General features: G+C 48.6%; 1 protein-coding gene across 1 annotated transcript in view; it reads right to left on the bottom strand.

The window, feature by feature from the left end:
* srrm4 (serine/arginine repetitive matrix 4) overlaps positions 1-21,961 on the bottom strand; it is a 36,294-nt gene that overhangs the window by 4,344 nt on the left and 9,989 nt on the right. The window contains exons 2-8 of the mRNA XM_084694619.1: positions 9,493-9,633; positions 7,082-7,171; positions 6,893-6,973; positions 6,698-6,724; positions 6,453-6,503; positions 5,333-5,419; positions 2,324-2,459 (exon numbers count right to left, since the gene is read on the bottom strand). Coding sequence (XP_084550745.1) covers positions 2,324-2,459; positions 5,333-5,419; positions 6,453-6,503; positions 6,698-6,724; positions 6,893-6,973; positions 7,082-7,171; positions 9,493-9,633 — 613 coding nt within the window. The remainder of the gene's footprint in view (positions 1-2,323; positions 2,460-5,332; positions 5,420-6,452; positions 6,504-6,697; positions 6,725-6,892; positions 6,974-7,081; positions 7,172-9,492; positions 9,634-21,961) is intronic.

Below are 21,961 nucleotides of genomic sequence, written 5' to 3'. Positions count from 1 at the left end.
ACTTCAACTACCAACGACTCTAATTCGAGTGGGAGAAAGAGGAAACAGAGATAAAACAATAGCCCTATCGAAAAAGCCTCTCGTAAAGAACACTGAAAAAACATCACAGAATGGGTATTATGTAAAAAAAAATTAAAACAAATAATAATTTCAGACAGAGAGATATCCCATCAGTTTAACTACTGTACAGAAAGCCCTCATTATGTGACAGATCACTGTGCTTTTGCCCTGCAAGAAGAAAACAAATGAGCCTGCAGCGACCTACAGTCAAGCCCTCAGTCTGCGGATAGCATCGACTTACCAATCAAGATTTCCTCCTTAAGTAGGTAAGGTGTAAGAAAAGGGAAGAGCGGGCAACATAAGGGCATCATTAGAGTCGTAAATGGCAAGATAAAGACAGTATCCCTCTCTTCAAACCCAGAGCCAGTTAGAATTTGAGTGGCATGTCCTTCCCAAATGGTGCTCGTCTTAATGTATTCCTGAGGGGCAGGAAGCTAGTCACCTGAGCCGGTAACCTGTTCAGCCTATAGATTGGTCCCACATAGATGGTGATCTCTCTATCTATTGATCGCAGAGTAATCACTCGGCCACTTCAAGGTTACACAGTCGGCAGCGCCAGACCGAGTCCCAAACGGAGAGACCCAAGGAGAAGTCTGATCCAGACCCGAGGGGACTGGTCAGTCACTTCCTTTTCTTCTTCTGGGTTTAAGGTTTTTAAAGGATAGGGAGGACACCTGAGGTCATCTGCGCTTCGTGGGACAGCTACTAGTCTACGCCAGTACTAGTATCATTTGTTTCATATTTTTAAACAGCCTCTCTTTACTATTTAGAGGACAGGGTTTACTTCATAAACGACATAACTCACTGGCAGCACTACCTACTGTAAATGGACAAATGTAGGAACTGAAAACTTGTTTGGTAAAAACAAAACAAAAAAAACATGTTAATTGTATTTGTTCATTTGTGTCCAAATTATGTCATACCCACCTGTTCCTGTATGGGTTGACTGGAAAGAAATACCGAATCAAACATACTGAAGTAATCCTGCCTTCTCTGAAATAATGGAATGTTCACTTTTTAAAATGGCCTTGCATTTCAAGGACATATTTTGCCTTAATCAATGATTCATAAACCATGTCACTGTCTCTCAAGGACTAACTCACTTCAATTAATTGTCAATTAAATCAAAACCCATGAAAATAAACATTATAATCATAGGTAACTGTTATTTCAGATACATTGCCACTTCTAGGTACCCATATAGATAGATTCCTCTCAGAAAAGGGGTCAGGTTTTCTGAATAGCTTTAACATACAGCTTAGCCTTCTGTTTTTCAATTACAAACCCTGTGTTGTGTGATTAAAAACATCTGTGGATGTAATTAGCATACTTTCATGATTGCTGTAGAGGAATTAAATGTTTTTCATGCCTTGGTGAGCGTCAGAGAATTAGTTAGTGGACATAGCTGGTCTGTTTTCTCATTAAAAAGAGGGACAAAGTAATTCAAAAAGTATTGCAAAGAAAGTGTAACTACATTGTCATTGAGAGATACAATTGATATATTATTGTGTATTGATGTGCTACGTGTGTAAGTGACAAGTGGGGTAGAGTACTACCCTCGGGTAGTAGGGTATCACACAGTGATAGTGATCTAGTGCAATTAGAATGAAATACTTTCTTTCAATAGAAATAACCAAAAACAATGTTTTGCCTGCAGCCATGATGATGTTTCTAATCCATGCCTCATTAGTATTGCCCCCAAAAAGAAAGAAAAGCTTCCTAACATGTCGTGCACACGTCATCATTAGCAGCCTATGAACAGGAAATACCCAAGCCTCATTGTTGCTAAGCACTACCCTGCATGATGGTGTTAGATCAAACTGAAAAAACTAGAAACAGATGACACTGCTACTGAATGGGAAATTAATTATTCTTTTTACTCCTGGACACAGGCCATGGAAAATTAATTTGTTCCGGAGCAACCCAACCTCTAACGAAAATTATCAAAAGAGAGAAGCCATTGACTACAAATAGCTGGTACTGTATACTGTATGCCCAAAGAATATTTGAGAATGTCAGGCATTATCTACTCATCGTACCACCAATAATATAAAAAAAAGAATTGAAAACAAAAAGTATTACAGGGATTCATGTCCCAAACCCTTAGGTCTGTATTCAAACATCTAATGCTAATGACCAGAACCGTGCCTCTGAATTCATGGCTGGAGATCAGGTCAGCAATGCTAGACGGCCTCATCATCAGAGCAGTAACAGTGAGTCTGTGCTTCATCAGGTACGTCTCGGAGCCTTCTGGAACACTTACGGTGCCCGTGGATAGGACGGAGCGATGGCTCGGAGACGTTTTACAGACTGACTTGGCCGTAGGTCCCCACGGGTGTCCCCTGTGCTCCAGCGTTGCCGTGGCGACCTCTCTAAGGGCGGACGGGTCCAGATGGCTCCTGCACACAAACATGAAGGACGTCCGTTCGGTCACTACTCACGGTGTAGGCTAACAGTTATGTTGTCAGCTGTAGCTCAGTGGTTAGAGCATTTGATCAAGAGGGTCCCAGGTTCAAAATCTCCCCCTGTACATTGCTTTGGATTGAAGTATCTAGTAAACGAATACATGGTTACATTATTATTCTCGTAATAGCACACAACACTGTGCAACATTGACATTCACCCAGTGATTCGGTGGTGTTCATGTCTCGAGAGTCAATTGCAAACGACCCCAACAGAAATCAGTGTATGAAATAAACAAAAGAAAAGATTCTATGAGAGGTTCTCAAATGCACAAGCTGCTGTACGTTGGAGCTGTTCTATTCTAGCTCTCCCCGAAAAGCTCTCGCTCAGGTTCTCTCCTGCTCGTCTCTCTAGGTAGGACAGGATGGGGGTCTCTCCAGCGATAGACCAGACGATCTGGACAGTGGACGGCGTCGATCCCGAAGCCGCGCGGAGAAGCACCAGACGCCACACTGAGGAGGAGCAGCGGCTGATGGGGAGCAGCGACCTGAGCAGTCTGCAGACTCTCCCTGAGCAGTCTGCAGACTCTCCCTGAGCAGCAGCAGACTCTCCCTGAGCAGCAGCAGACTCCCCCTGAGCAGCAGCAGACTCCCCCTGAGCAGTCTGCAGACTCTCCCTGAGCAGCAGCAGACCCCCCCTGAGCAGTCTGCAGACTCTCCCTGAGCAGCAGCAGACTCCCCCTGAGCAGCAGCAGACTCCCCCTGAGCAGTCTGCAGACTCTCCCTGAGCAGTCTGCAGACTCCCCCCAAGCAGCAGCAGACTCCCCCTGAGCAGTCTGCAGACCCCCCCTGAGCAGCAGCAGACTCCCCCTGAGCAGTCTGCAGATTCTCCCTGAGAAGTCTGCAGACTCTCCCTGAGCAGTCTGCAGACTCTCCCCCCGAGCAGCAGCAGACTCCCCCTGAGCAGTCTGCAGACTCTCCCTGAGCAGTCTGCAGACTCTCCCTGAACAGCAGCAGACTCCCCCTGAGCAGTCTGCAGACTCTCCCCCCGAGCAGCAGCAGACTCCCCCTGAGCAGTGTGCAGACTCCCCCTGTGCAGCCAATAGACTCCCCCTGAGCTCACACAGATAGCGGGTCTCCACATAGCCCACAGGCACAGGCTTGCATGGTCTGACCTTGACAGAACTGGCCCAAGAGGACTGTTGTGGCTCATCTAACCATGCTATAACTGTCCCTACAGGACTATCCTGACTAGCCTGACCATTGCTAAAACTGGCCCAACAGACTATGTCGGCAGGTCGGACCGTAGAGGTGTTTTAACAGAATGTCGCATCAGATCAGCAAAGCCTCCGTAGGCTGGCAGTTTTAATGCATCAATCCACACGAGTATGGCTGTGAATACCAACTGACATCCAAGGAGGTCTTTATTGGCGGAATTCAAGATTATACAATTACAGGATGGAATCGCTGGGTAACGGTTTTTCCATGAGGACGATTGTTTCCCTGGGCGTGTTTGAAACAAGCTTGCCGTTTCCCCGTGATTCGGCCGCCCTCAAACACGCCTCCAGAGGAGAACGACGCCAAACTGAGCGCTGTTCAATTTGAGCAATGATTTGCGTTGCTGAATGTCCCCGAAAGATTCCCAATAATGGAGAGATCCAGGATTTAAAAGCAATCTTCTGTTGCAAAAAATTATTTCAATTTGAATCAGACACAGGCTCCATTTTTTTGTCCCTGTTTCCAGAATGAATGAATGAAACATTTATGAATAACAATATGTATGCTCACAAACAGATAAATTAGAATTTCACTCTGTGACTGAATTATCAAGGGGAAACCCAAATTTTTTCGAAGTTGAGACATACTGATAATAATCCAATTAATTTAACTGCTTTAGTTAATTTAGAGATCTTATCTGAATGCCTTGACAAGGGAACACTCAGTATTCACTATCAACCTTGATGGACTAATACGAAGTTCAAATTTTTGTCGGTTGGTCCAGTGGATTAAAAGCACTCCACCCAAGGTAATCTTAAACTCAAAGATAATCTGCCAAATCCATCAAACTATATCTCTGACATTGCAAGAGGAGGCTGCTCTGGCAGTATGTCTTTCTAATTGTGTGGATTAATTTGAGATACGAATTTCCTGTGGAGCCGTGATAAGAGTCTGGACCCCCAGCCACCTGCCAATCACTCATCACCCTAGCGACACCAGGCTCATATGATCAGATAAGTGTGTGAGTGTGTGTGTGTGTGTGTTAGGGATGTGCAGAGATGACATTATCTGTATCTGTTTTCCCACTAAATTATCTGTATCTGTATTTGGATAGAAACCGGGAGTGGATTGTGTTTAAACCGGAAGAACCTTTATTTGTGTTTTGTGACAATTCATGTTTACTTTATGTATTGACAAAAAGGCTTATTAAAGGGTAAAAAAAGTAATTGGATATTACTGTAAAATATAGAGTACACTTAAAATAATGATAATACAAAATCATATGTCAAGATGTACATATGTAAGTGTTTGGGGTCACAGCTTTCAGGACACAGTGCCGGCTCTTCACAAAACAAAACAGAATGGTGCGCAGAAAAACGGAACACCTCTGTGTCAAAGGTAGAGAAAGCTAGCGTTGATGTGTTCATCCATGTGCTTATACCACGGCTGTCGCTCACCATTCTCTCGCTAACTTGGGCTGAGCACAAGAGTCCTCATATCATCCGAATCTCACAGATAAACTAGAAAAAATCATTATCTGTTTACAAAGCATCATCGGTGCTTATCGGTATTAGGGTTCCGATACATCCCTAGTGTGTGTGTGTGTGTGTGTGTGTGTGTGTGTGTGTGTGTGTGCGTGTGTGTGAGCCTACCTGCTTTCTGCGCTGGAGGAACGACAGGCTGAACTGTCAGACTCGTACCTGCGGCACCTCCTTTTGTGATGGGAGTGACTCCGTGAGCTGAGGGAGGAGGGAGAGGGGGATGAGGAGAGGCAAGAGAGAGAGCCGAAGAGAGGAAAGGGAAGCGGGAGAGCAGAAGAGAGAGGGAAAGCATGAGGAGAGGAGAGGAGGCAACCAGTCATTTTAATTATAGATCATGTCAAACGACAGCTTGGCCCACGACGCCATGCTAGTCAAAACAGGCCTGGACATTTGGAGCACAGTGATTTATAATGTCACACAGTAGATTAACCGAGCTGTGACTTGGCACACATTGACAACACCAATCGTGCTGCTGGAAGCTTCTTTGTAGTAGCAGGCAGGGCTATGCCAATCAGATCAATTCAGTCTGAATACAGCGTTCCTGCCCTGTACAGAACACTGCGTAAGAGCAGAAGAAAACACATGTTCTGAGGGAAGACTGCTGAGAGCGGGTGAGAGGGGAGGGAAGTGGAATACAGCCAGGCAGCACGACGAGACAGAGGAAGAGGAGGACGAAGAGATGAAAAGAAGGGGTGAGGCGTTCTTTTTAAAAAGGCCGCTGTCGCCGAGACCCTCTCCGCCGAAGTCGCCGCTTCTGAGCAGGTCTCTGTGTTCAGGAACGCCGTTCAGTGCTCGGCGGAAGAATTAGAAATGTTGCAGGTTCACAGCGTGAAATTGGTTTCTCTGACTCTCTTTCGGTCCCCTTTCTTCTCTTGCTTTGTGTTCCCCTCCTTTTAATCTGTTTTTCTCTTTACAGTGATTTCAGAACATGAAAGCCAGGCGGCTGTGTCTGGTGTGCAAGCTCTAAAAGCAGTCTGGAAGATGCTTTTCTAAAGTGTGCTCTGGTTCTGTTTGAATGACTAGTTGTGCCGAGGGGATGGATGGAAGAGAATGGGAGAGTGAGGAGGAGCGAGAGAAGGAGGGAGGCAGAGAGAGGGGTAGAGAGTGGGAGGGATGAAAAGGGAGAAAGAAAGAAAGGGATGGAGAGGAGGGACGGAGTGGGAGAGAGAGAGAAGGGGAGGGAGGGAGGGTTGTGATGTTGGTAAGGTGAAGCGGAGTCTCAATGACTAACCTTTTTTTTTGCTTTCGATCTTCTTTCCTCTTTCTCTTCAAACTTGAAGAGCTTCAGGGAGGAGAAACATGAATGATGAATATCAACGCAATCAATAAAGCGTCACCTTGTTCTTGTGAAAGACCTTGTTGTCCCCAGGACTAAAATTCTTTCATTTATTTAGCAATGACATCCCCGACCACCCTTAACAAACATTTACAGGTCATTTTTGTTGCCTTCATGCAGCCTCACATGAGGGCACATACCTGTGTTTATTCTTTTTTGAAGAACACCTAGACCAGAGAAAGATGACAAAATGTAAAATATAGACCAAAACACTCATACATAATGTACATATACAGTGGTGCTGGTCTCTGGAGAGTAAAGAAGAATGAACAAACAAACAAACAAACAGCTGTTTTTAATGTTTTTATTTTTTACTTTATGCCTGTGAAACGTACCTGTGCCGCTTGCTTTTCTTTGAACTTTTCTTCTTCTTCTTCTTCTTTTTCCTCAGTGGTGACAGGCTGTAGGAGGGAGACCTGCGGTACAAGCACGCACACAAACACATCATTTGAGGGCTGTGGTCTTCTTGAGGATTCTTACTTCCTGCTTGTTCAGAGCAGGTTGATCAGGTGTGTGGCGCTGACCTTTTCCTCTTCCTCCTGCGCTCAGACTTCCTCTTCTTCCTCTTGCCTTTGGGAGGAGGACGAGGAGACACGTCCTCCACCAGGGACAGGCTGCAACAAAACACAGGTATGGAGAGATTAGGGGTTACTGGTCTCTTTGTAGGGAACTGTGGGGTTACTGGTCTCTCTCCAGGCAAAGAGAGGCAGGTATGGACGGGTACAGAGAGGTAGGGAGGGGTTACTAGTCTCTCCCAGGTAAAGAAAGGAAATTATGGATGGGTTACTAGTCTTTCCCCAAAGAGAGGCCAATATGGAGGGATATTGGTCTCTCCCCTGGTAAAGAGAGGCAAGTATGGAGTGGTTACTTTTCTCCCTCCTGCCATCAGATATTGAATAATAGCATGATATTGCAGGATATTGAGGATATCATAATGTGTGAAGGTGATATTTAAAGTACTATTGCTTTCTCCCTTCCACACCCTTTACTGAGCTTAACCTGGGCCTTCGAGCACACAAACACCTGACCAGAACCACTATAACCCCTCCGTCTCTAGCTCTTCATCCCTCCCTCTCCGTAATGTGCTGGTGCAATCCACCATGGCTCTACAGACTTGTTAGATAGGTCTTTCAGGAGGAGATTGAGAAAAGAGGGGAGGCTAGAGGGAGGCTAATGGGAGGGAGGGAGGCTAGAGGGAGGCTAGAGGGAGGCTAGAGGGAGGCTAGAGGGAGGCTAGAGGGAGGCTAGAGGGAGGCTAGAGGGAGGCTAGAGGGAGGGAAAAGAGAGATAAAGAGAGACGTGCAGGTAAGGGCCTTTAAAATGCAATTCTTTTGTGCCATTTTGCCAAGGCCTCATTAAATAGCCTCGGTAAACAATCAGACTGCAGAGGGATGTTCCTGATAGAGAATACAGCGGAAAGACACACATTGTTCGGACACATGCTCGCACACACACACACACACACAGACATACACACCCACACACAAGGACAACCAGCCAGGGAGTGATTGAGGGAATGAGCTTGACAGTGAATGAGTGAGCAAGTGAATGCATTCGTAAGAGAATTAAAGCGAGTGAGAGACTGAGTTAGAGTTGGGGTGAGCGAGCGAGCGAGCGAATTTGTGAGAGAGTGAGAGTAAGCGCAAGAGTGACAGAGTGACTCGCTGAGAGAGCGACACCACTAAAGACCTATTAGAAGTGTAATTCTAACCACGGATCCTCCCAGAGGAAAACAGATCTGGCCTATGGCCATCGCTCTGGGGACCTTGTGTCTGTGTGATTGGATGTGGCTGCCTCGGCCCTAACGAATGATAGCTGCTGGGGTAACTTCTCTCAACTTTAGCAGCTGAAATGCATTAGGCCTGATTAGAAAGCCTCTCCTGTAATGAGAAAGCTTTGTCACTCATTACCACCTCCAGCCAACCTCTTGCAGGAGCAGGGAAGCAATTTGCATTTTGCAGCAAAAGTAGCTGTTTCTTCTGAGCTGGCAAAAAAGAGGTCTGTGCGGAGGTTGAGGTTTGTCTTTGTGCAGGAGGTTAGTGTGTGTGGGAAGATGGGTGGAGGGTTGGAGTGTGTGTTGGAGTGTGTGTGTGTGTGTGTGTGTGTTTGTTAGCGCGCGCGTGTATCTAGCAATGTGAAACAGTTATGGATGCCAATAAGACTGGAGACTGAATTCTGTCTTGTGCTGAACCATGAGCTCTGCTTCAGGCCTCCCACCTAGCTGATCTTAAGATGGCTAATTGTAACCTAGCTAATCCTAACCTGGCTAATGTTAACTTGACCACACCAGATAGATAGTAAAATATAAAATAAATATAGATTTTTTTTTTAAGGCGGTTCACTTGTTTTGGGATCAAATGGAAATGAATTACAGAGGCAATTGTTACATTTAGCAGACACTTATCAAACGTTTTTATTTACTGTTCAACAACAAAGGTAAAAATGTTGCAACATTTTTCCAGCGGGCTCCGGCTAACTACTAGCGCTCACATTGGCTGAGTGTTTGGATTGTGATTCTACAGAGGAGTGCACACCCTCTAGGTGGCCCTGCTTTTGAAGGGAAACTTTTTATCTTCCGCGCCTTCATAAGAAATGGGCTACGCTTTATGCAAAGGCTGCTGGGTGAAGATGAGACGGTCTTTACGCGCGGTAAGAGAACTGAAGGAAACGTGGCTCCTTCTCTACGCGCTGCCTCTTCTCAACTACAAAGACAGCAAAGCCTCAAAGGCGGTTTTTGAGGACGACTTCTGACGAGAATTTCTAGAAATGGAATAGATCTTTCCTGCGGTACCTTGTTCCCTCCCTCACAGGAGAGGGAATCTTTGAACAAACCTGCCGTGACGTGTGTGTGTGTGTGTGTGTGTGTGTATGTGAAATAGAGTGAGAAAGGTGGATGCAGACCGAAAAGGAGGCAGGCAGAGACGGCCAGACTCACCTCCGTGGCCGGCGATGCCAGCCATGCTTGCGTTTCTTGTCTCGGATGCATCTCCGTCGATCAGAGATGACCACCCTGCCGTCTGTGTCCTCCCCTTTCCTCTCCGCCACACTGATGGCTCGACACACCGACGTCTCTGTGCTGCAAGGTGAAAGAAAAAAAACGTATTTTTCTGAGGAGAGGAGAGGAGAGGAGAGGAGAGGAGAGGAGAGGAGAGGAGAGGAGAGGAGAGGAGAGGAGAGGAGAGGAGAGGAGAGGAGAGGAGAGGAGAGGAGAGGAGAGGAGAGGAGAGGAGCGAGACTTCGATTTCCTGTTTTCCAGACAGAACGCAATCAGCCCCGGAGGTCAAATATTCACCATTCAAATGAGACGTCAGCTGAAAGGCTGTTATCTACACGCTTCAGTTGGTTTGGGTTTTCATTGGGAAATTATATTTTTCTGCATCTGTGACTTAGCAGGTTAGCAACAGGAGGCTGGCTTCTATCGGGAGTTTGACCTCCACGGAAAGCTGTGGACTTGAATAGCAAATAAACACTGTATACGCTTTCCAATATCCTGATATCGCTGACTTTTCTACCTCAGTACAGTTAGCAAGGCGAATAAATGAAAACGAAACAATTGTATCACGCTTTTTCTGCAGCAAGTCATTTCCCCACTTTGAAGAGTGTTTCAGCTCCTCATTTCCTGTTTGCCTCCTGACCAGTATCCATGTCCTTTCTGAGCACAGCATCAACCAAGACCCCAGACACGGAGGACTAAATAAAGTGCAGTGATCAGACGTGTCTGAGAATGGGGTTCGGCTCATCAAGCCCTGTTCCAGTCATGGGAGATTTGAGCATAATTGCACAACCTTCTCTCACTGGAGAGGCTTCCACTGACTCTAATGAGGAGATAATCAGACCCAAAGATTAGACCTTGATTGCCTCCTCCGCATCCTACTGCATCTCTCTCTCTCTCTCTCTCTCTCTCCCCCCCCTCCCCCTGCTTCACCTGCCACCCCTGCAGACCTTCCTGGGTCTCAGGGCTAATGGAGAGTAGCAGCCATGGCGCTTTGACTCAGGCCAGCCTTCACAGAGGACGTGTGAGAGGAGCGAGGACGGAGGAAGGCGAAGGGCGGATGATGACGAAAAGAAGGGGGCGGAGGGTGACGAAGAGTAGCAGCATCAGGAGGAGGATGACGTAACCTTTCGATACATGCTAAATGCTAATCGTCGACCTTGATCAACAGCACGAAAGCAGGCGAAAGGCTGAAACGTTTTCATCGGAACGTGGGCCGTCTGTGCCTGTGCTGACCCAATTTAAAGTATGAAAACTCTCAAAGCTATGAACACCTGGATTTAGGGCAGGTCGTTCGCATCTGTCACTCTCCACTGACACTCCACACACAGACACACACGCACTAGCTCTGCACACCCTTGTCTCCAACTGTAGGGAGTCAGATGGCTGAGCGGTGAGGGAATCGGGCTAGTAATCGGAAAGTTGCCGGATTGGTTCCCCGCCGTGCCAAATTATGTTGTGTCCTTGGGCAAGGCACTTCACCCTACCTGCCTCGGGGGGAATGTCCCTGTACTTACTGTAAGTCGCTCTGGATAAGAGCGTCTGCTAAATGTAAACGTGAAACCGTGTGTCAGTCTTTTGTTGAAAGGGCCACTGCTGCCACTCTCTTCAAGCAAAGTTAGTGAAAGACAGGAAGAGGACCACAGAAAGGACAAAACAACAAAGCCTTTATATGAAGCCAACACAGAGAGGATTAAATGTGCATCTGAAACGTCAGGTCTTTCTAAATAGGAATTAGGGGGACGGTAATCCTTAGATTAGCCCAGCGGGGATGAGACAGGTAGGAGCCAGTCACACGCAGGGCTAGGCTACCTGGCTAATCCGCTCCTGTGCTTCTCCCGTTGCATTTCTGTCTTCAAATGTTGGTGCTGTGCACATTTACTGTGTCTATTTTTCTTTCTTTTTTTCTTCTCCAGACAAGTCTCAATATTTAGAGGGGTGACCTTCCATCATGAGGCTGGTGGTGGGGGCTAGGGCTGGATTGAGGCTGGGGCTGGAGCCATGGCTGGGGGCTGGTCCTGGGGGGTTAGGTGCTGGCCCTGGGGACTGGATGTGGGGGCCTGGTTCTAGGAGTTGGCGGGCTGGTTCTAGGAACCGGTGGCGGGGGCTTGTTTGTGTTGTTGTCAAAATGAGTGACTCATCCCTCCTGGCGTGTGGGTTCCGCTGCTCGGTCACATGCCCCCGCTGGTCGCCATGGCGCCCAGAGACAGGGCAGGTGGTGACAGATGGTCCAGAATCATTACAACCAGAACCAAGATGTACTGCATCACACCTTCTGTACAAGTGTATGTGTGTGTTTGTGTTTACAAACACTGACAACTACTATCATGATACTATAGTCAAACCAGTGCATTGGCATTTTATTCCTGATTTTCTAGACCTGTGTACACCACCGTCTGTGTGTGTGTTTGTCCATGAAGATGTGTGTGTATGCCTCAGCAGTTCAGCTTCAGCAGAGGCATACTTAGTCCATGAGAGTAGAGGGAGAGCATGTATGTATGCATCTTCAATAGTATGTGGACCAGATGAGTTGACCAGATGAGCCAATTCCTTGTTAAGAAGGACATGAACGGTAATCCAGTTGGCCATTCTTACCTCTGCCTTCTAAATCCTAACTCATGCACCCTAACAATAAGAGCTGATGAACACATCTCTCTGTCAGCCTGATTACTTGCAATCCAGGAGGAGGAACCGGCTGTTCCTGAGCTCCTTTTTAAACCCACAGAGAGTGTGTGGAGGAGCGTGTGTGTGTGTGTGTGTGTGTGTGTAGTGGCGTGCGAGTGTGTGTGTGGTGGTGGTGGTGTGTGTTTGTGTGCTTTCTCACTTCACGTTGCCATGGGTGATTTAAAAGTTCCCTAGCCAATCCTGTAGTTCGGGAAAGGCTAATGGTCTTTTCATTATGGCTGTCAAAGCTAGTGGTCGCCATTGATAACCATTAATGTTGGAGTCCGGATAGTGGTGATAATTAAAACAGACTGAGATGATCTAGCACTACAATTACCAGCAGAGAAAGGTGGCAGTTCCTGTGTACTGAGTGTTAAATTACACTTTATACTGTTTAAGTTTCATAATAAAAGTAAGAACAACTTTTAATGTGAGGCTTTGCTAGATAACTATACAAGTAAATGAACTTTATTTTCGAATGAAAGTTGTGGGTTTTGCTGGTGTACGGGATGTTTTGGTGAGCTTCTATGTGAAGCAGTGGCCAGTGCACCACACGTACAAAACATACACACATAGATGACTGTACAACACACTCACATACGGAACAAACACGGGCAGTACACACCACACACTTGGACGTCTCAAAGGAGCAAGATGCCGTATTAGCATGCGGCTGCTTCCAGAGTTAGCATATGGCGGAGGAGTGAGGACAAGAGCGGGCGGAGATCTCCCCGCTGGGGCAGTGCTCCCAGCACAGCTGAGGGAGGGGACATGGTTCCCCTCCTTGATTCAACACAGGTCACTTCACTCTCTGGATGTGGAAGATCCAGTTTTCCTTGTTTGCAGGAAGCCAGAGCTGAGAGATTCCTGTGAAAGTTTGTGTGGGCGGGTAAAAGTCGCTAGTGGTGAGCTAGTTGGTCCCAGTCGGTTATTTGCATAGCATTAACATTGTCGCGGCACAGGTCGCGATTCAATCTTAAATCTTCTTCTATTGGGGGTAGTTGTTTGGTGTGTGCGTGATAAACACATTTTCAACAGCCACTGACATTTTAATTTGTGACCAGCACGAATTAGGGGAAAAAAACTGGGAATTTACGAAACCAAGAATGCAATGTGCAGGATGACAAAATCAAAAATGGCCAGTGAGTGATTCTGCGTCATTAACAGTGCAGTCTTCAATCTTTTCATAGTCGTTCCCGGTTGAAAACGTCTTGTAATGTGGCCCTGGCTTGAGAAAAGAATCCCATTTCACGGGCCCCTCACCAGCTCACCGCAACACACACGGGTAGATAATTGATTTGAAGAAACACCCCTGTTGGAATGAATCATGGGGATGGACGCAAATCCATCTGGGCAGCTGAGACCTGCTCTGATTGACCGCCTCGCTCTCCTGCAGTGCATGATGGTTGGGCGGAATGATGGAAGCGGACACCACAGATTTAATGGGCGCTCAGCTACTGTTTGGAGGTGTCTCCGGCAGCTCATTGGATCCTGTCTCTTTGAGTTTGGTCCAATTGCAAGGTCCAAATTCACTGTACCGGTCCAGAGAGAGGTCGTCGTTTTGTGAGTCGACAGAACGTGTCTCATTGTTTTCGGATGCCGATCTGAAAATGTGCAGTGTGCCTTCAGTCCGCCAACCCTTCAGTCATCTCCGAGTCAAACGTCAAGAGGTCACTCGTATTTAAATACAAAGTCGTATTTACTGCGAGTTTTCCCAGGGCTGGGTACAGAGATGAGCGTGAATGCTAGCTTGTCACGGCGCCAGCTTGCCTCTGCCCTGGGGCCAGACAGGAGGCTGATGACACACTGTGGAGGGTTATGATGTTAACATGAATCTTTCTTTTCAGTCGAATACGATCAAATCAAAATGCATTTGGATTGTCCTTTTTTAACAAGCGGTGTCCCAAAGGGCTTCCCAGACATGCATAGATAAGCACCTATATAACCAACCCGAAACCCTAAAATGGAAGAAAAATAACCAAAGAACTCTTCCGAGAGAAACCTCAGGGTAGGCAATTCAGCGAGTGATCCCCTCCTCCTTGTTGACGCATAGAGGTGCACACTAAAGGCTGCAGACACTTAAAAATAAATCAAATGCATTCTTTTTTTGCATGTGTGAAAGTGAAAATGTGCAAATGAGTAGTCAGTGAAGTGCCACTCATTCTGAATTCTGCATTTGCATGGCATTAACATTGTCCTCCATTGGTACTTGACAGTTTGGGGGATCATCACAGTACGACGGTCGAGTAGGTAACAGGTAGGTAACTGGGGGAGAGCTGAGTTGGTAGGTACCTCTCCACGCAAATCACAGCGGTAAGTGACTTTGAAGAAAAGTGAGGTTGGTTTATTCAATTATTTCATCCTGATGATAAAATAGGGCAACATAATGGCTTGATTAATTTCCTTATCACGGTGAGCACAAAGAGTAATTACAACAAAGTCCACCGCTCGACGGACCGCACATCAATCAAATTATAGCATTTTTTCCTTCTCTCTCTCTCTCTCTCTCTCTCTCTCTCTCTCTCTTCTCTCTACCTCGCATTCCCTCTCTCCATGTCCTTCTCTCTCTCCCTCTCCATCTTGCAATCACTTCCTCCCAAACAGAACAAATGAGATGATTCTGTCAGCCCTCTGCCTCGAGCTATGGAAGTGTTTACCTAGGAACGGCGCTCGGCCCGCGAGAAACAGAGGTCGTGGAGGACGCCCGCGATGCCAGGAGCATGATTGGAGCCATAATTAGATTAGCTGTGTTTATGAATAATTACAGTTCCTTCCACACAGGTGTGTGTTTGTGTGTGTGGGTGGGGGATGCTTGCGTTCTTAGTTTGGGTCTCTGTTTTGGATTCCTAGTGGCCCTTCTGAAATGTGAAGTCATGTTACACACTGAAATGGGCTCATAAAATTCTTTGGAAGGTTATTTGACTAAAACCTGTCTTCCGTTTGCCATCGCTGTTCCCTCTCCTGCAGATGGGAGAGGCAGTGTCATTGGTCTGGACCCAGAAAACTCAGGGCTATCCCCCATCTGACTTTTACTACACACTCAATCGCCCAGTAAAAGATGGGTCGTGTTTAACAACACAGGGCACATTAACCTCACACGGAAATCAATGTCGCAGGAACAGGAATTCGTGCTCACAAAGGATCCAAAGAAAGGATCCACGCAACGCAATCGGCTGCTAACTTCCTGGAAATGCATCACCTATATTGGATTGTGCCGCGCTGATCCTTCTGAGAAAAAGTCACATGTCTCATGATTCCTGTGTGTATGCTGTGTGTGTGTGTGTGTGTGTGTGTCTGAGCTGTGCTGTGTGCGCACGACGTGTCGTTGGCTGTGCTCATGGTGTGCCGTGTGCAATAACCGTGCCGCGGTGTTAACGTTCGCTGTGTAGTGGTTGTGTTATTACCAACTCACTAACGGCTGAGCAGGCTGTCAAGCGCGTTTGTGCTCACATCATCGAACGTACAAGACGGTTCAGAAGATGGCAGCAAAGAACCGAAATAATGAAGCCTCACAAAGTCAGGTCATAAAAATCCGCGAACATCAAATTGTAAATGCCAGCAATCATACTCAATAGAAATACGTAACATAAAGTCATATTTTCAAAGACCCCCCCAAGCACTGAAACCAACTCAGACACTGTGCCTGGAACACGCTATTCATACACGATGACTGACTTCTTGGCTTCGTAATTAGATCTTCTGCACGTCAAGGGCTGTGAAAGCAGCTGCGAATGAAATCACTTGGAAAACACATTCGCACATCGGAATCCCAGCCCAGGGGCCTCGGCGCCGCGCACGCAGGCGGGCCCAGAGGACTCGGCCGAGAGACGAGGGTCGTTTGAGTCACAGCTCTCTCTCCACGCCGCACAAACTGAATTCACAGGACGGCCCTCCTGTTCACAGGGGCCGCTGGCCATGTCTCCCACAAGGTTCCCCTGAGAGCAGGGAGGGAGAGGAGAGGAGGGGAGGAGAGGCAGGAGGGGAGAGAGAGATAGAGAGAGGGAGAGAGTGTGACGGAGAGAGGGAAGAGAAAGGCGGCGAGGGAGGAGAGAGAGAAGAGCGAGGAGGAGAGCCGAGAGAGAGAGAGACAGAGAGAGAGAGAGAGAGAGAGAGAGAGAGAGAGAGAGAGGAAAGGGGGAGGGGGGTTGGAGAGGGGGCAGGAGACCCCACAGCCCCCTTTGGGGTCCCTGGTCCACCTGCTGAGGCTGAAGGCTAAGGGCAGTCTCTCTACCAGGGGCCCCTGGCTTGTCAGAATCCAGCACTGACACACCAACAGCTTCCTGTCTTTGCAACTGGGGCCCGTTCCATGCTAATTCAAAACCTTAAGATACCCCGCCCTATTCTGAGCCTGGATCATCACCATCTGGGGGCAACAACCAGAAAAATCCCCGGGCACAAGCTGGTGTTCGATAGACTTCTCTCTAAATCAAGTTAGAGATGATTAGGGGCTTCTTTGTCAGAAGGCAGAAGCCGGAATGCGGGGGTGAAGAGAGACGGCGGGTGGGAGAGGGTGGGAGGGGGGGGTGAAACGATTTAATTGGCACTTCCTCACGGCTCTTCCTGTGCTGACAGCATCACGGAGGACGCCGCAGCCTTCTATGCTGTTGTAACAGGGAGGAGCGGCAATCAGCTCGCTCCGTCTGTAATTAGCGTGGCGTGGCCGCGGCAACGACCTCGGCTCGACTCTCGCAGCTGCCTGGCGGAGAACCTGAGCGCGATGACGGCCGGGATATTTGATATTGGCGGGAGGGAAAAGGGAGGAGAAGAGTCAGGCGGCGAGAGGAGGTGCAGAGGAAGTGTTTTCGGTTCCCTCTGCTTTCCGTGCCCGGCGACCAGGGAGTGATCTGTTTCAGACTCGGCCAATCGGATTCAAAGAATGGTGACGGGAGGGAGGTGTGGTGGTGGTGGAGGGGGGGGGGGGGGGGGTGCGGCTGTCGGAAGCCAATGAACGGTTGGGTTTGTGGAGGCAGGCAGATGCTGGAGGTGAAGCTTTCAGTAACTCTGGGCCTTGCAGTCCCTGTCTCTGTCTTATAAAAGGACAGAAGCTGGGACAGTCAGACTTTCTTGGCAACAAAACTCAAACTTTCCTTCACTCAGTCCATCACTAGTTGTGTTCTAAAGGGAATAAAGAATGGCTGGGAATGTATAAAATGCAAGCTGAGTCGAGCTTTGGCACCTAATTGGACAGGGAACATTCCTTCCATACAGAAAATAATGAGTAAACATCGTAGTTCCAGAGCATGGAAATGGGAAGCAGTTTAAGAGCTGTTTCGACAGAGCACCAGCTGCAGCTGTGAGTGTGAGAGACCCGCTTTTGACTCTCTCTGCTCGGCTACGCTCCAATTACAACCCATCAAGTTCTCTTCCATCCGCCCGATTGGTGGAGAGGCTGCCCACTGTCAGGGCCTGCCAGGGGAAAAAGGAGGTGTTGTCGGAGCGCCACCGGACACCGCACCTCGCCGCCGCAACTCAGCTGTAACAAGCTGCCTGGCTCCCCATGCTAATTTGTGTCAGTAAACAGGTTGTGTTTGAGTTGAGGCATGGCAGGGAGAGAGCCACCCAGAGGACAGCGGGTTCTCTCTGTGCGTGGGAGAGAGACTCCCGAAAGGTAGTCTTGACAGGAGCTGGATGTGGACGTAATTAGCTGGTGTTATGAGGAGGCTAGGGCGTCAGTACACCACCCGAGGTTTGTGCTCAGCGATGCTCGATAGAGAGAGAGCAACACTGTTCTCTCTCTCTCTCTCTCTCTGTCTTTCTTTCTTTTTTTCTTTCTTTCTCTCTTTGTCTCTCTGTCTCTCTCTCTCTCTTTTTCTTTCTTTCTTTCTCTCTTTGTCTCTTTGTCTCTCTGTCTCTCTGTCTCTCTGTCTCTCTGTCTCTCTCTCTCTCTTTCTCTCTCTCTCTCCTGACGAGAGCCCCACGGCAGGAAACACTGAAGAATGTAAATAAATATCGGCACTGCACCGCACTCACTGTCTATTTCCCTCAGTGGATTCATGGGTTCTTATGAAAAGAGAGGGAAAGCTGTCAGACAGAGAGAAAGAGAGAGAGAGAACATCTGCTCAGTTTGATGTTGAGATGTTCTCCTCTATGTCTTATTTATGATGAGGGCGAAGCCACAGTGAAAGTGTCTGCTTTAAATTACGATCACGTGACAGGGGATGCAGATTAGAATGCTCTGCAGGGTGCGTTAGAGCGGTCATTACAGCGCTGAATAAAGATTTGCTGTGATGGTTGCTGTATATAAAGCTTGCGACACCCCCATACGGCTGTTAGCCCCCCGCTGACAACCTTTCTGTTGGTTTTCACCGCAAAGACAAAAAAGAAGGAAAAAAAAACACAACAAAAACATTTCCTCTCGGGTGCAGATTCAAAGTGGAAGACTGTGCAATGCTAATCTCAAGGGGTAACATTCCATCCAAGAGGCATCCGTCTGTTCAGACTGCACACGGGTTCACAACGCAATGTCGTTTCTAGAACATTCCATCATCACCTGGTCTGACGTCACCTGTGTTTCCACTCTGCGTGCACCCAGGCCATCCTCCCGCTGGTCACCCTTCCCCTGCCATCTGTCTGAACAGGCTGGCTCCTACCAGGGGCTCCCCCCCCCCCCCCCCGACTCCACAGTCTTTCACCCCTGGAGGGGGGCACCCCAACCCCCTCAGCCTCAGGAAGACGCCTTCCACCTGCTGGCTGTGGATTGGGACAGGGACAGATGGACGGCCCTCTCCACATGCCCCAGCATGCCCCTGGAACATCCACAAGTGGGTGAACATGGAGCTCGGCCGACGAATTCGTTTCGAAGCCATGGTGACGCGGTGTATTTCAGACCCGGACCTTTGCTTGGCTGTGCAGAGGAAGCCTTTCGTTGGATGAGGTCCATCTGCACGGGGCTGTGTGGGTCTTGTGTGTGCATCCCCGTCGCCTTTGAGACGTGCTCCTGTCTCCGGCACTCGGAAGCCCCTCATCCACACACAAGAATCCATATCATGACCCAAGGTCCTCTTTTCTATCGCTGAGCGCATCAAATCACACACAAGCACACACACTGTGCTGTCTGTGGTGAAATCACCTACACCCCCATCACCTACAGCAACCCCCCCCCCTTATTGCCATTTACCAGAGAGAACAGAAGCTGGTGTTTCCTCCCAGGCAGAGGAGGAGTCAGGCAGCCGCGTAATAAGCGTCTCAGCACCTCCGTTCTCCGTGACCGCGCCGATCGCACCTCCACGGAGAGTGTTGGAGACGGCGACGGAGAGCAATCAAGACACCCTGCTCGACACACCAACACACACACTTCTCTTCATTGTGGTAATGACCTTGGGCAGTGCTGCCTGGCTGTATGAATCAGAGCTGGTAAGAAGATCCGGATCGCTCCGGGAAAAACTCGTAACGCGACCCAGCCTTTCCACATTGCCGAACGTGCCGGGGTGAGCGCTGCCGCAGATAGGCCAATCCCGCGTCGACCAATGCCAACGGTTCGCCGCGGCGGCCGAACCTTTCGAAAGCCGTTCCCAGCGAGAAGCAGTCCCCGTCCCTTGACAACGGGAATCGGTGCCTCGACGTCGGAAGAGCCCTGTTGAGGATTGTCAGGCCGGCTCGTCCTGCGGGGCCTCTGGAGGTGAGCCAGGCCTGTGTCGGCACGCCTAATTACCTTTCCCACATGGGAGAGAAGTCGATCAATGAGACAGTGACCTTCCCCTCGTTGGGGGGATGGGGGGGGGGACAGGCGGGAAGGTGTGGGGGTTGTTCTCAAAGACGGAGTCATAAATTGTCTCATCTCACCTCCCCTGCTCTCTGTGTTATTTAGTGGGTCCGTCACAGGGAGTCCATTAGCTTTTTACGGGAAGAAGGTTCATTCAATTCGCTGAGGCCCGTCCAGGAGCCCTGTGCGGATGTGTCTCTGAGCCCAAGGGCAAGTGGATTATTTCATTCGGTTTAATGTGGTGAAGGTACAGACATTAACACCGGGGGATTAGGACCCAGGGGTGTCCGGGCTGTCTGTGGAGCCACTGTGCCTTCTGAATTGGGAAGAAGAAGTTGAGAGCGTTTGACACCTGAGCAAACAAACCCTTTTTTTGGGGGTTGTCTTTTGTGGAGATAGTCCAGTCAGAATGATATGGGACTATGAGAGTTTATGTTTGATGTTTTATCAAACGAGGTTGCTCCAGTTTTAATATGCCTTGTTAGGACTATGTACAGAACACAATATTGGAAATGTAATCACACATCGATTCATCTCTGAAGGCAAGACCAGTAAGTACTTCATCCAGCCAGCATCGATTGTAAAGTTCAAACCTAGAAACGGTACGACCAGTAAACCACAATAAAACTGAAAAGATTCAAAGTGGCGGAGTCAATGCTGGAAGTGACTCAATGAAAGAGGTGGTTTAAAGCATATTAGAGGGTAATCCCCCATCTATCACCGCAGCCAGCTGGCTTTAGCATGGCCCGCTGTCATACATATTCAATTAGTCTCACTATCTTTTTATACATGTTCAAGACATGTTGTCCGAGGTACTACAGAATTGCAGCTCAGTTGGAGGTAGCGACACAAAGAGAGATCATTGCCTCGGACGTTACTATGCAGAATTTGGATGAAACTGATTGGGTGGGATTTCATTTTGCATATGAAAGCCTGTGAGGTCACAGGGCCAGTCGGCCCTCTCGGTTCCTCATCTTCATGCCAGATCCTGAAGTGTTCAATTGCGACAAGGTAGGCATGCCGTTCGATTTCGCATTCGCCGGTGGACTCGAGGGGGGTCTTTGGGGGTCGGCAACCTTTCGAATGTGAACGAACACAATGCCACGTTTGTCTCTCGCTCTTCTCTGTGAGAGACGGATGAAAGCCTGGAGGGATGAGAGAGAGAAAGAGAGAGAGAGAGAGAGAGAGAGAGCGAGTGATCCCCGAGGCTTCGGAGGAAGTGAGCTGAGCAAGCCCATCAGTCTGCCGGAGATACGTGACAGCCCCCCTCTCTCTCCCAGACGCCGTCGCTCTTTTGCCCGGATTGCGGAGGAGAACGCTGGGCGGAGCAACGCAGGAAACATCCTTAATCTGCTTCCTCCACAGTCGCCCCTGTAAGCACCTCGCCGGCGGAGATGGAAGCAGAAGTGGGGCACGAGGTGCACCATCGAGGAAGCGGAGGGGAAGAGAAAAGGAGAGTGAGGAGGAAAGGGTCGGGAAGAGGGAGGCTGGGGGGGTGAGGTAAGGAGAGGGAGGGAGGGTGAGGCGGTCAGAGAGGGAGAGGTACGTGAAGAGGGGAAGAGAGGAAGGGTGAGGAGGAGAGGGGAGGGGAGGCGTGAGGGAGGTGACGTGTAAACAAGTCGATCTCTGAAAGTGCTGACCGGGCTGGCAGCGAAGGGAACGAGCCTGAATCCTCCGAGACAGCTAGATACCTCCTACCCTTTACTGTCATCGGGCCGAGGCTTTGTGAGGAACAACACTCTCAAGGGTGGTGCGTGTCACCGAGGAGAGACAGTGCATGTCGCTTCTCACTAAAGGAAGTCTCGAGTTGCATTTCATCGGACTGAGATGTCGGGGGCCCACAGCTCGCATATGAATGAGGATCTTGAAAGTGAAAGGGTCTGAAATGAAAGTCAAGGTCTCTGATAAACAGATTATATAAAGCGCTCTATGTCCCTCTAGCCTCTGACTTTGATATCTAAGTCTATTATGAATGTCCTTTGGCTAGAGGGAGTGGGATGGTGCATTATGACACCAGCCAGGACTCATTTGTTTACGCAAATCATC

The sequence above is a fragment of the Hypomesus nipponensis genome, chromosome 28, assembly GCF_054491055.1.
Source record: "Hypomesus nipponensis isolate SF chromosome 28, ASM5449105v1, whole genome shotgun sequence".
Lineage (NCBI taxonomy): Eukaryota > Metazoa > Chordata > Actinopteri > Osmeriformes > Osmeridae > Hypomesus > Hypomesus nipponensis.
This window is presented reverse-complemented; position numbering and strand designations above follow the sequence as displayed.